Source organism: Cuculus canorus, chromosome 8 (assembly GCF_017976375.1).
Source record: "Cuculus canorus isolate bCucCan1 chromosome 8, bCucCan1.pri, whole genome shotgun sequence".
Taxonomy (NCBI): Eukaryota; Metazoa; Chordata; class Aves; order Cuculiformes; family Cuculidae; genus Cuculus; species Cuculus canorus.
The window spans coordinates 6,899,918-6,914,079 of record NC_071408.1 but is presented as its reverse complement, the minus strand read 5'-3'; the positions used below and the strand labels follow the sequence as shown (position 1 = coordinate 6,914,079).

At 38.7% G+C, this 14,162-nt stretch overlaps 1 protein-coding gene across 10 annotated transcripts in view; it reads right to left on the bottom strand.

Moving 5' to 3' along the window:
- DNM3 (dynamin 3) overlaps positions 1-14,162 on the bottom strand; it is a 180,348-nt gene that overhangs the window by 112,877 nt on the left and 53,309 nt on the right. For all 10 annotated transcript variants that reach the window (XR_008450894.1, XM_054072462.1, XM_054072457.1 and 7 more), the window contains one exon: positions 10,866-10,979. Coding sequence is in view for 9 of the 10 variants with exons in the window: in XM_054072462.1 (XP_053928437.1) it covers positions 10,866-10,979 (114 nt within the window). In the remaining variant the exon portion in view is untranslated. The remainder of the gene's footprint in view (positions 1-10,865; positions 10,980-14,162) is intronic.

Here is a 14,162-nt window from a genome sequence, read left to right as displayed (position 1 = left end):
AAGTCATACTTGGCAAAATTCAATAGATCTGGTAAACATCAAAGATAAAATTTAGCAGAATAATTCCACCAAGCACCATTAAAAGAAAAATGGGACCAGCAGGGTTACCAGTGAAAAACAATGCCAGGCCTAATAGCACTGATCTACCAGAAGCAATTTATTATGACACCAGAAATAGCTATTTTCACAGTGGATGCTTGAAATGAAAACTTTAAAGCTTCTTTAAGTCTTGAGCTATAGCAAAGTATTCAACCAGCCAGCCAAAATAGCTGAAGGGAAATAGGAAGGCCACATGTGGAACTAATTACTCATGTAGAGGCTATGACAAAGAACATTTCTCCAGACTTTTCATGGGGGCTTCACTTTCAGGAAGTAACTCTAATTACTGTTCAAGTCTCGGCAGCCTGCATGCCGCTGACAGTTCCAAGAAAAAATGAACCTATTTGCCCTTTTCTTGGTCTGAAATGCCAAAACAGAAAAGCGCAACTAAAAGTCACTAAAAGGGAAAGAAAAAAAAAAAGGCACTGGCTTATTGCATTAGCTGCCCGAGCAGAATCGTTCTTATAAATTCAGTTTTTCAGCCTTCCCAAACCAGCAAGTTCTGCGTCTCCATTAACTCGCTCTCTGTTGGCTGCAGCGAAACTGTACATCTTGACTTTTTACAGCTTTTCCATACTGGGGCCCACTTCCTGCCCAGTTGAAGAAAAAAATCTGGCCTGAAGATGAAATGACTGCTTAACATTACACTAAAACATCTGGTACCATTTTATACACAGACCCATGTCTGAGAGCAGGCAATTCTAGCGGTCTCACCAGCGGCACAGTGCATACCCAAACCTCCCCAGGGTGACATCATCCCATATATGGACTCTCAGACCCAGCCCTCCCCCTTTTCCCGGTCCTAAATTCATTGCCAGATCCCCAGTCTGCCGCAAATGTGCCACGTCAAGACTGGAAATCACAGCACTTCAGTGTGTTTCAGTGAGTGCTGCAGAGTGTGAGGCAGAGCTGAGCACAACCCGTGATGCAGGAAGGCAGTTTTTCCCCGAGACTAAAAGAGGATTTAAAATAAATAAATAGACGCGTCCGGAGATCCTGCTCCGTCGCCCCAGTGTTCAGACTACCTGTTCAGGACAATGCTGTTGTACAGTAGTCTGCACATTGGTTAGACTGGGCAAGGGAAAGCAGCGGCACGGACTATTGGGGACGCAAGTCGCTCTTGCCAAGGAGAAGACAGTCATTGCTCCTTTCAGATCTCATATACAGTATTTTTCTTCGCAGGTTTTGCACACTAGGGAATAAGAAACGCTAAGGGACACTGTGAAAAAGGAGGACTTCAGAATAAAGCGGGGAAGACATTCTGGTAAGGCCTACTTTGGAAGAGTACCTGGCCTATGACCTGGCGAACCTAGGTGACTCCCTCCCCTCCTCCAGCCATCACTGACGAGAGATGGAGCTCTGAAGGGTTCCCAAACCCACGCGAGGAGCGAGGGAGGTGTGATGCCTAGAGCTGTACGGCCTAGGAGTGGGCAACAGTAGAGCCACAGGCGGGCATTTCTTTTTTTCTTTTTCCTTTTTATTTTTTTTAATTTAAAATAAAGCTTTTTTTTTCCCCACAAACTAAAAAGGTAAATTTAATATTATTTTTTTTTAACTTGTAGTAATCGGTATAAATATTTAAGGAGTATATATGTATTTTATAATGCAGAAAAGTCTTGCTAGAGTTATGTATATAGCTCCTGTTGTGAACGATGATCAGAAGATGAATTTTAAGAAATTATTTTCTCTTAAAGAAATAAAGTAATAGAAAAGAATGCATGAATATTATTTTAAATTACTGTAAAATATATTATATCACATTTGGTAGAACTGTACTTAGATTTTATATGCAGCTGAAACGTCTTTGCAAGTAACCTATGCTATATGTGCTGATGGAAACTCGGAGGGAAACCCTAGGAAATCTATGCCTATTTCGTGCCAGGGTTCTGCCGTGTAGAATACATGATCTTTGATTGTCAGGAAAAATTACCTCTGAAAGTTCAGGATGTGATAGAAAAAAATAATAAATAAATAAAAAGCAACAAACTGCTTTCCACCCCGATACCTGGCTGGCCATTGCCAATAGGTGATCAGCATCGATTGATCGTTGCCGCTCTCACATATACTTTGAATTGCTGATATTTCTTCTAACATTCAAAATGATAAGTTACTTTGTCCTGAATCCCACTGATAAAAATGGAATTTGTAAACGAAGGCAGAAGTTTGCTTTGGTGAATTTCCAGCTGTCCTGGTAGGGGAAAAAAACCCTCCGGCTGAATGAAATCCCCACGGACAAAATAATACAAAAAGTCTGGGCTGCAACTTGATACCAGCTGAACTCCAGAGTCAGCTCCCCTAAAGTTAACACTAGCAACAAACTACTGCAACCTGAAAAAAAAAAAAATCCCATCTATATGGTGCTCATTATTGCCAGGAAGGCTTTGAATAGCTATACTATAAAAATAATGAGCATAAATATGCAGCCATTTGTATTATAACCAGACAAGTTTACAGAAGAGGTTATATTTTAGTCAGTCTTGATGCTGTACGATTTTTTTGAAGTATGTATATTATTATTACCTTTTTCATTGCTCCTTCAATAATCAATAGAAGTCCTACAAGGGAGAGATGGTCAGGTAGCTTTAGAGTGACTGTCTATACTGGCTGGCTTAGAGCCTACAGAGCAAGAACTAGCATTCCCCTTAGCCTCCAATCCAAGCTTATGCATTTTGACTAAAAGAATGCTTTTTAAATGTATATATACACTTAGAGGTTATCCACCCTCTCTTCCTTTATTTCCTGGAAGGTTGTTTTTCGTATTAGAACTAAATTAGTGGGGTTTAACCCGTTATAGTATGAGTAGGTGGAATTTTTATTCTCGTTCTACTTTAAAGTGGAGTTATACCACAGTTAAATGTATTTATTAATAGAAAATCCAAAGAGACAGGAAGGAATTAAAGGAAGGGAACCAGATTCAAACTTGCATTAGTATTTTTCAGTCTCTCTAAGCATGATTGCCAGGTTAGGTACAGCAAATTTGAAAAGTTTTGTGACTTAGATTCTGCTTAAGCGGTAGTAAAATGTTTTCAAATCTTGTTGTGAACCTTGTTCATTTATGCTTTCAAGGGAAACATGATGGTTTGCAAATATTTCTTCTATCTAGTGCTTACTTGCATAGCTACTTTATTTTTTATAATGCTGATCCAGAAATTGAGAAAGGAGTTCTTGTTATCGAGTCAGTAATAAGGCTCTCAGTGAAAACCCTGCTGACAATAGCCTGCATTAGCTTTTTCTAAACAAGCAAGGACAATGAAAACACATGGAACTAGCGCTCCTCTTATCGCTAGTCCACTGTTTGCATTAATCTTTATTTTAAATAAGCTTTCTGGCTTTAGGAAGCGATTCCCCTCCCATACACCCATGACTCTTCAAAGTTACATTTTTAGACTGTAGGGCTGAGGTCTAGGAGGCCCCTTGGCGTAGGGCTTGGAAAGGAGGCGGGGGGGAGACGCAGCATGCAAAGCAGCAGATACGGAAAGAAAGGCTGTATTGTTAGGAATGAATAAGGAAGGATATCTACTTTGGCTCAGTAATCAAAACATTTTCAAAGTTAATTAAGTGATTCTGTGGTTCTTAAAACACTGCTGTTTTAGTTGAAACAAGTTCTACTCGATCATAATCATACAGAAAAGATCTCCGTAGTTAAGAAACAAAAGGTTTAAACTATGCAAGTCGACAAGCACAAGAGAGCCGTATGCAAATATTACAACAGAAAAAAAACAAAACCAAAACATTACTTTTGTAATCATAAAAAAATTAGCAGGATCCAATGCATATTAAATTATGGTGAGAGTTCTGTAAAGCCAAGATGATCTCAAATGCGTAAGCCTGTGGCATGAACTAATACAGTTCATATTACCTTAAAATCCACAAAACCGGGAAAAACCAAATTAAAGTTTGCATGAACATTTCAATAGGGCAGTGTTTATATATAACTGATATATAATATGTATAATAGGGGAGTGTTTATGTAATGGACTTCCATCTTTAAGGAGCCTATTTTTTATTAAATAGAGAAGAGGAAGAAAATATTTCAACCCTTTTCTATATATCCCTTTAACGTTAAAAAAAAAGGAAAAAGGCAAAGAAGGGTGGGGGGAGACTCATTTCAGTTTACAGAAATAAATATAGATCAAATAAGCATCCGAAAGTGAAAAAAACTAGGTACTTAAAAAAAAACCATGTCATTTGACGTTTTTCTGTCTTGTCATTAAGCTGCACATTGTTTTCTGTATTCCCGTTACCAGCGTTGTTTAACGCATCTGTATATTCAGCAGTCTAAAGGGCACCGCTCTCCTCTCCACGCTCCTTGCCCCTCTTCCTGCGCTATCGCCGTGCACCCACAGACGACTCCGCAGGCCACCCAAGCATTGCTGCTACATGGAAAATATGATAACCAAAATAGCAAAAAGCTTGCATTAAAAATTCCAACTTTCTAAACAGAATGTTAAATTATTATAATCTTTTAATCAATATCTGTTAAGTGGATTGGAAAATAAAACCCCCTAAATATTAGTGTTTTATTTAAAATAATATATTTTAATCAAGAGCACTACTTTACTTTTACTTGCAAAGGCTTTGCTTCCCGAACTGTACTTCATTTAAAGAAAAAAAATAAAATCCTAATTGAAATAATATTAAGGGTCAGGCTTAAACCTACAAAACGACAGGAAATGCCACAGTTAAGAATGAAACTTTCCTGAATAATGCTACTGTACTTCAGCACTGCATTTTATGCTGCATTGCAAAACAGCATCTAAAAATAACAAACTGCCCTTAAAAAAACCTCCTGATCACAGTTGGAGAGAATACAATTTGCAACTCAATTTTCAAGCTTTAATATTTAAAGCCAGCTCCTTACTAACAGTTTCCGTAAATACAATATTGGCAATCAGGAGATTATTTTTGTTGTTTTTACGAGTATTCTAAACTATTCTCAAGCCCTTTGCTGAATCAATCAGCCAACCAGATACAGCCCCCAAAAACGCTAAGCCCTTTTAGCAAATCAACTACAATTTCAAGGAATATCAGCTTTTAAATAAGAATCGAGCGGAGATAACTCTCCAGTCATTAGCAGCACCCAGTGAATTAACCAAGGGTAAAATGAATTTGCCTCAGTTCAAGATGCAGGGCTTTTTGCTGATTGCTGATCAATTCTCCTTGTGCACAGTTATTCGAAAGACCGCAGTCTTTCCACTTACAACTTTTACTCCCAGCATAACAGCCCTGACAGTTGTTAAGAGAAAATCCATTAATTAAAATGCGTACTTTTGTTCTTCTAATCCTTTCATGCTACAGGTTGCCAATGAATTTTACTGTACAACTCTTTGCTATTTTAAGAAGGATCATAGCACAGAAACTGAGACCTAATTTTCTCACAGACTAGCGATCATAAATTTCTTTAACAACAAAAGGCAGAAAATAAATTTGATAAATTAAATTATTAAATTTGATAAATTCTATAAAACAATCAGTGTTTTATATTTGTTTTAAAAGTACTTCTAATTTGCCAGTTTTGTCTTTCTTTACAATGGTCAAGCAGGTAGGAAGACATGACAGCTTAAAGCACCCACACAAAATTTTAATTAGAGCTACAAAAACTTAAGTATGCATATCATAAAGTTAAAGTAAGAATATTTAATGTCTTCATTTTCATGTCTGAGGTAGCTAGTCATGTTTTGTGACTGATTCATTTTTTAAGACATCGTATTTCAACTTGCTGGGTTCAAGGCATGTTTTACTGATATAGTTGATAAACTTTATTTGTGTGCTTCAAATTTTATATTAGCTAAAATGCATCTTTTTCTTTACGGCGAAATAATGATTACAGCTAGAGTACCTGAATAATTATATATCTATTTATTAGTCATATAATTTAAAACCTCAACACTATCCCCACGCTTAGCCTTTTGGTAAATTCACTTCTTTATAATCAGTTTTCAGGCTGGAACTGAAGTGCTTTGCTTCTATTCTGTATGAGAAGGGTTAGAAAGCACAAGTTTGTTGCTTACCTATGGAGGCACTAGCGAGCAACAGTGATTTAAGAACACCATTATAAAACAGAATCATTTCTTCTGTACAGAAAAGCAATACAACTATTTTCCCCCCCTTTAAACTTCCAATGTGTTTTATACCTTTTGAAACAACCCCCCGGTGATGTTGCAAGTGTGACTGCTAAACTGGATTACAGTCACTGTGTATTTTATATACAGGAAAGTTTAGCAAAGCAGCATATTTTGTGATTTGAAACGATGCTGTTTGCACGCTTTTGATCTATAGCATAGTCTATCTTTAACTGAAAAACTTACTGAAGCTCTACAAAGTCATGCTGTTTTCTTACAAAGTACGGATCTTGTGAGAAAGCTGGGTTTAAATAATATGCAAAGCAAATCACAAAGAAATACCATTTTAAGTGTATAGCTGTAATATAGCAGAACAGACATACAATGCAACCAGTTTTCTTTCCAGCACATTCCCTTTAACTGGGTTAATGTGCAAGTAGTTGCCCCCATTTATACAGAAAGATTTTTATTTTTAACATGCAAGACTATTGTACTTATCTGCTCCTAGAAAATATGTACTGTATAAACACATCCTTCATCTTGAACTTCAGTATTTCTGTGCTTCCAAGAAGAGTAAAAACATCTGGTTAAACTACTATGTGTGAGTACAATATGCAGGCAAAATCCTGTATGAATTGCATATAAAATAAACCATGGTTTCAATCCTTTTTGTTTTTACAAGCGCTCAGTGTGACCAGTCTGTTGCAATCGCATCTCTGATCCGTGTCAGCACAATGACCCCTGATGTACCGAAATGCTTCTTTTTTTTTGAATAAAACCAAGTTCTGTTCTTGTTTGGCAGCTCCCACTGTTTTAAAGTTGAATTCTGTTATGTGTGTTCCCTCCCAAGCCCCTCAGAGCGGAACGGTACAAACTGTTGCACACCAGCGGTGACGGCTCCAAGGGACTGGCTGGACGGAGTTGTCATGTGTCTGCCTGTCTACACTTGCTGTGCAGAACATCCTCTCACCTGTACAGCAGGCACAGACAGGCAGTCGCATGACAACCCAGCCTGAGGGACAGCCGCCAGTGGGAAACTGCTCTGACACATCAGAGCATCTTCACCAGCACCTCCAGCCAGGAGTCACTCTGGATCTCAGCCGGCCGGTCAGTAACCAAGCCGCGTACTGCAACCCACCTAGAGTCAAACCAACACTGCCTATAAAGCACAATAAAACCCGCTGCTGAAATTTTTACTGTGCTTCCTATAGTACTCTTTTCCTAGTTGTTCTCATTAACTCACTAACAATAAGTGTTATTTATAAGCAGCTTTGCAGCACGATTACGTGTTTTGTCCTCCCATTTACTTCTCAGGCATAACCCAAGCAACTCGCATTAAGAGATTATTGTCGGTATAAAAATCACTAACATTCCTGCTAGCCACACAAGCCAGAGCAGCTTGTTTGTGGCAAGTTAATTCCATAAACAGACACAATGTTAGACCTTAGAGTAACTTCTCCCCTTTCCACTCTCTCACCTCCTCACTTATTTCCATATCTCACTTCCAAACCACATAGAATTTTACAAATGGGAACAAACTGTGAAATTCTAATACAAATTGCATCTGTCACTGGATGTTGACAATAATATCCTTTCCTATGGAAAGGGAATGCAAATATTTTATCTGGCAATAAGACTAAAGGGGATTTTTCCAATAAATGCCAATTTTACATTTTTATAAGTCCTTCTCCTAGAACCCAGTTTGGCATCCCTTGCACACCAATAATGCCAGTGAGATAGCTGGATGATTTCGAAAGAATAACAAACTCCCATTCTCTGATCATGCCCTGTAAAAATGCGATACCACTCTACAAATGGCATCCTTCTGTTCACAACAAAGGGCTTTCTGATTCACAAGCTCGAATGGTGTTCCATGTTCCCAAAGTCCACTTTATAATAAGGCAGAAGTGGCTAATTCCCAAACCTCAGATTTGCAGGATGGCTCTTAAATGAACCCCAGCACAAAAGCTCATGGATTTTTCTGCTGTTTTCATTACAGATTTAATCTTTTCTGTATAGGTATGTCTTATAATACTTTAGCCAGTATTAGATGGAATACTCTATGAAAGAACGCTATTATTTGTGAGGTCACTGAATGTGCTCATCTTGCACATATTCACAACAGCCTCACAGTGGTACACAGTATTTTCCTTGCTTGATTTTAAGCAAGTGGAAAAGCACAAAGTCACGGTACTGGTCACGCAACAAAGTTATGAACACAAGCAACTGTACACAGGATCAGAAACTAATCCAGAGTACTATTCACGTAACTGATACTATAACTGCTTTACCCACACTGCACAAACGTCAACTGGGTATTTCCATATTTATAAGCCTAAAAGCATTCTTAAGCCCTGATTCCCATCTCATCACAAATGAAGTCCTGTTGTATGTTTGAGCAGCAACAAAAAAAGTATCAAGAAATCAACTGCTTCTTTTGTAATACTGATATCACACAAGTTTTAAAATCTTTTGCCAAAGCAACTTGCTTCAAAATGCATTCCACTGTGGATTCTTCACCTACAAAAGCTGCAGCTCACAAATAAAGGAAATAATTTTCACCCTTCTAATAGCAATGGCAAGCAACCACTTGCATTCAGAGAGTGATTTTCATCTCAGCGTAAATTCTAGACTCCAGAAACTGGTTCAGCTTACACTAGAGGGGGTAGAGAGCCCTAGGGGTCCCAGTAGCTCTCTAGCCTTGTGAAGCACATTGGCAGAGCTCACTGGCACACAAGCTGCTACAACAACCCTTACTCAGGGGCAGAGGTGCAGGGGGATGAACTCATCACTGCAGCAGGAGATCGACCAGGAGGCCTGATTTTCTGCATCTTTCCCAGCTGCGATGGAGAGGCTCTTACTACTGTGCAAGGACTGCAGAAATGATCAGTCATAGTGGGGGGCTCAGAGGATCTGAACTCCCTACGACCTCGCAGTGTGCACAGCCGCTCTGAGTCCAGGCACAGTCCAGACACATAAATACGGGTATCACTTCACACATCACTTAAGACTGTGGATCTTAGAGGGATGGGGGGAACACAACAGCACACAGCCATTTCAGTGATCATCGGAGAACAGGATGTGACAACTACCAAACCACACTGAAAGCAAGGAGAACATTTTAAGGAGAGAAAACGTAATTGGAAAAATTGGAATTCAGCCAGGAGATCAAATATTTGCTTCTTTATTTTCAAAAGTCATTAGTTCTGTCCCTGAAACAGAAAGTCACTGTTCTTTCGATTAACCTAACGGTCAAGCTGCAGCTTTGACCATCTTCAGGAAGGATCTAAACCAAACCGTACTAGTTTTACAAGTCCTATTGAGAAAGGCCCAGGAAAAAAAAAAATAAAAATTCAACATAACTTTATCAGCTCTTTCCCAGGACAGAATAATCAAATTATCCAGCAAATCTGCACTTAAGGAGAAAATTCTTCCACCAGCAAAGCATGGAATTCTACACCGTTATCTTCTCTCACCACTCAAAGAAATACCCAACTTATCTTCCACATCGGCCTGAATGAACTCCTGGCATTTGCAGGACTCTCCAAACATAACTGTTTTGCAATTGAGAGACATTATTTTAAAATATGCATATGGAAATTAGACAGTGGACAATTCCCTTCATGTACTATTCTGAGATTCCCAGGTGAGTCTGACCAGCGCAGATTCACCACCAGCAATATTCCCAAAGTACCATCCTAACACAGGGACCAATTTCTGGATTTGCAAGAGTCAGCACAGCTCTGGCTTATGCACAGGCATTGTAGGACCCTTCCCTAGTGGTTCTACAAAATCCACTGCAATAAAACGCTAAGTTAAACAGAATATCAGTTGTCTGCATAGTCCCCGTAAATCACCTCCCACTTTTGTGAGGGTAAACCACAAAATTTGATTATTTGATTATTACTTAGCATAAGATGGAAAGCTAGAGTAACATTTTAAAGCTCATTTAAAACTCTCTTTACCTGTGTTTCTTCTATCCAATGAACTGGTTGACCCTAAAAATTACTGAATTTTTGCTGATAGCACACACATTAATCCCATTTTAACCTTCAAAAGTTAACAACAGGACTGCTGTTGAGTTTTAGATAAAGAGTATCTTTACTAACATTGATAAAAAAATAATTAAACAGGACAGAAAAAAATTGGTTCCCAAAGCATAACAACGTGTTCAATAAAGTAAGCACAACTTGTCATGTTTATCATAGAAATGTTTTTTCCAGTTCTCATATTACACACCTCAGATTTACTGATCAGCAGCGACATCTCTTGCCAAGGTGCATTTTTTTGATTTTCAGCAGCAAACTTAAAAATCCATACCAGCTTACAGTAGATTTGCAAAAGCAGTGCAAACTGGCATAGGACAATAATCAGAACATTCCAAAACAGGGGGGGTCAGGTTTGGTTTTTTTTCTAGACACATATGTGGCAATCACAGGAAAAGAGGAAAAAAGTAACCCAGAAAACCCAAACAGAAACACCTCACAAAACACCCTATATTTATGCCAGCAACATTTCAACAGAATTCTTAGAGAGTCGGCATTCTCCATAAATCAAAAAGAGAAAATTTAGAGGATGTAGGCAAAACATTAAAACAATCTTTCAGTTAAGTCTGTACAAGCTGATTTAATATTTTAAGCTGATATTAGAAGACTGAATAAATACAAGCTTTCTTCCAGTAAAAAAACGTTCTTCATTCCTTACCTCATCATCTTTATACCAGGACAAGCTTTCTGCAGTTAGAACAAACCAGTATTCCTTGGATCCTCCTTTCATGATGCCAATATTGTTGATGGTCAGCCAGCCTTTCCGGATGACCTGTGCAGAGGTGCAGTCAGGCACACAGTTTAGTTCATAACTCACTTGACATAATACTGCTTCTGCATTCATTCTTTTAAATAAAGGGTTACTAAATAAAACAAGACAAAAAAGGTAACAAAGTGAATACAGCATTTTCAGTCAAAAGTTTGGAGAAAGAGAAGCCTAAGCACTATTGTGTTGTACTTACAGCAAGTATAAGCGCATTAAGTATTGTGTAAAGATATATTTATTTGTTGTATAATAACACATTGTAAAAGTCCATGCAACTATACACATGACTCCTCTGTTCTACTCTAATTGTTAAGGTCATTCGTAAAGCTGGATATTAAGAAAAGCACCTAGATTCTCGCAAAGCAAGTGGCTTCTGGCACACTCTGGGAGTCTTCAGAAGGGTTTAAATTGAATGATACAGAGGCTTTCTATAGCTAATTTGAAATTAGGATAGGAAGTGGTAAGGAGAGGTATATGAGAGCTACTTTCCACTCATAAGGCAGAAGAGGAAAAGAGGAAAAAAACCTAAGGCAACAATAAAAATCAGGGGGGGAAATTGATAAAGCGGAACTTCATTAAACAGATACAATGTGAAGATGAAAGAACAGATGGGAACAGCACTTTGCATAAATACAAAGGCCAGAAGGCTACGTGATGCAAAGAGAGAAAGGGCAAATAGAAAACTTAAGAAGAATGAGACCGGCTTATAAATGTAGAAACTTCCAATTTCATTGGAACATTTATTGTTTTCTCCAATATATATAAGAAATCAAATTTTCCTTCCTATCATATTTGGAACAAGACAACAGAACTCTCCTGGTTACACAGATGCAGGGAACCCCAGCCACCGTTTCTCCCTGCAGCAACACCCCGAGCTTGCCTGTGAAGTATTGAGATGGAAAGAAGTGCTCAGAGAAGCCAGGCAGAACTCTCTCAGCAAGTTTCACAAGTATGGACTTGTGTGATTAAACACGAGTTTTTCCTCTTGCTTTTGGGGATATGGTGAGACTGTGACATTCCCCCCACAGGGCTTTTACAAGGCTGGTAACTCCACTATCAGCAGCACCAGAGAAAAGAATCACTTAGTATCTATTCCTTGCCATCACTAAAAGTTTTAGAACTAGAGTTCACACCCATTCAGCACACTTGTTCATGTAAGCTCCCTGAAACACACAGCCTTGGTATTGCATAGAGCAAGGGACTAAGCTACATTTGATAACTAAAGAAAGAAAGAGATCAGAAGTTGCATCTGAAAAGCTGGCAAAAGTATCGTTAATGTGTGTAATCCAAGCATCAATTTCTTCTCAAGGAAGCAAAAAAAAACGAAAACAAACACTATTGAAGATCCAAAACCAGACTGTGGGTTTTCAGTCTGCAAGAAAATTGCTAAGAAAGCATTGATTTGGTTCTGAAGACTCAAATAACTGGATACGCTGCCCACAGAAAGACCCAAGGGTGCAGCCGAGCAGAGCCTAGATCAGACAAGTTTCTGCAGAAGTCTGTCATAATTTTTAATACTTACACTCATTGGAAAAAAAATAAGTGGAGAGGGGGCATTACTGTTTAGAAATAAATACAGAATGCTTGTCCAAGTGCAAGTTAAGGGAAATATACTGATATGAACTCAATTACCCATCAAATCCTCATTTTATTTTATGATGTTTATTGAAGTGAACTTTTATCAGGAAGCAAGTGACGTGTATTTATAGCCAGCGTACTGGCCTTCAGGCTGCTGCCACAGAACAAGCTGCAGAACCAAGCAAATTTCTTTTTTTTCCTGTGCTGAACTACAGAAATGCAAATGGGAGAAATTTTAGGAAAAAAACAGGCAATTAAGGTATCCCAACCACTTGTAGTAGGCTCCACAAGGTGAGCTTTATCTTTACTAAAGACTTCACAGCAAATGTGCAAAGGTGGTTACTCCCATGTTATAGATAAACTGCAATAAAAGGCTACGAGAGAAGATTCTGCTGAACCATGCTGTCCGCAGTTGAAGCTGCTTGCTGCTCCCTACAAACCATATACCCACGTACAGGAAGCACAGGCAGCCAGGGCTGCACAGTACTGGCAAATGGTTTGGACATAAAGCTTAGAGAGAGTAAAAGATCTGAAGATAAATGCAATAGTGGGGATAAAGCAGTGGTTTCTGGAAGCACTCCAGTGAGCAGCCCCGAAGTTGCATGTTCAAGAACCTTACAGGTGATGCGCACTTAAGAGGGAAGGGAAGTAGTACTCTCTGCTTATTCTATCCCATGCTTTACCTCGTCATTGCCATAGGCTTTGTAGCACGTTAGCAGAGTCAAATTTTCTATTTTAACAAGAATGCATTTGTGGTAGAAGTCTCAGAATAGATCAAGTCAAGATTCTAAAATCTAAACTATACAATCCGTTCAAGAAGAAATGAAGCTATGAATACACCTAACATAAGAACTACATTAGTTGCACAGCTCTAAGACTGTCTTGCTTCAGTCCAACACATCTTCTCATGGATGCACAACCACCACTGGGTGTGGACAGAAACAAGCTGACTTGCTAATACAAACATTGGTCACTGTCTTGTAAAGGAAGGAATTTGCCAGTTGTTTCCTCAAAAATCCTATGTGCTGAGGATTAGATCCAGCTGTCATCCCTGTGCAAAACTGCAGGAAGAGCAGGGCACCAAGCTACAGCAGTATCTTGGCTATATTTTTAACGTGCAAATTTCTAGAACTGTTATACCTACCCCTCTGGGAAAACATAGTACTGTGTTCTCTAAAATATCCTGGATGCTACAACAGATCACAATCATCCACAGTTCTTGAAAGCAGTTCCAGGGCACATTGAGAGAGATGAGCTCAGTGTGCTAAGCCTCATGCTATTTTCATCACATTGTTCCCGATTCCCAGGTACCTTTTGTTAACTATAAAAAGCCACACTTCCAACACACTCATTATCAGTGTTAGGGTCAATGGAAGAGAGATCTCAGATCAAAATGTAAAGGAAAAACAAAGTGAAATTAAGCAACACTGTTTTACTTCCCAGAGAAGGCAACAGCTTAGACTCCAGCCTCAAAAAATAACCCAAGCTATATTTTAGAAATAAGTGCCCTCCCACAGGCAACAAGTAGCAGAGATTTTCAAAGAGACTTTTGAAACTAAAAAAATCTCCAAGAGGGTTGGGGGGGGGATTTTTTAACCCATTGTGTTAGAC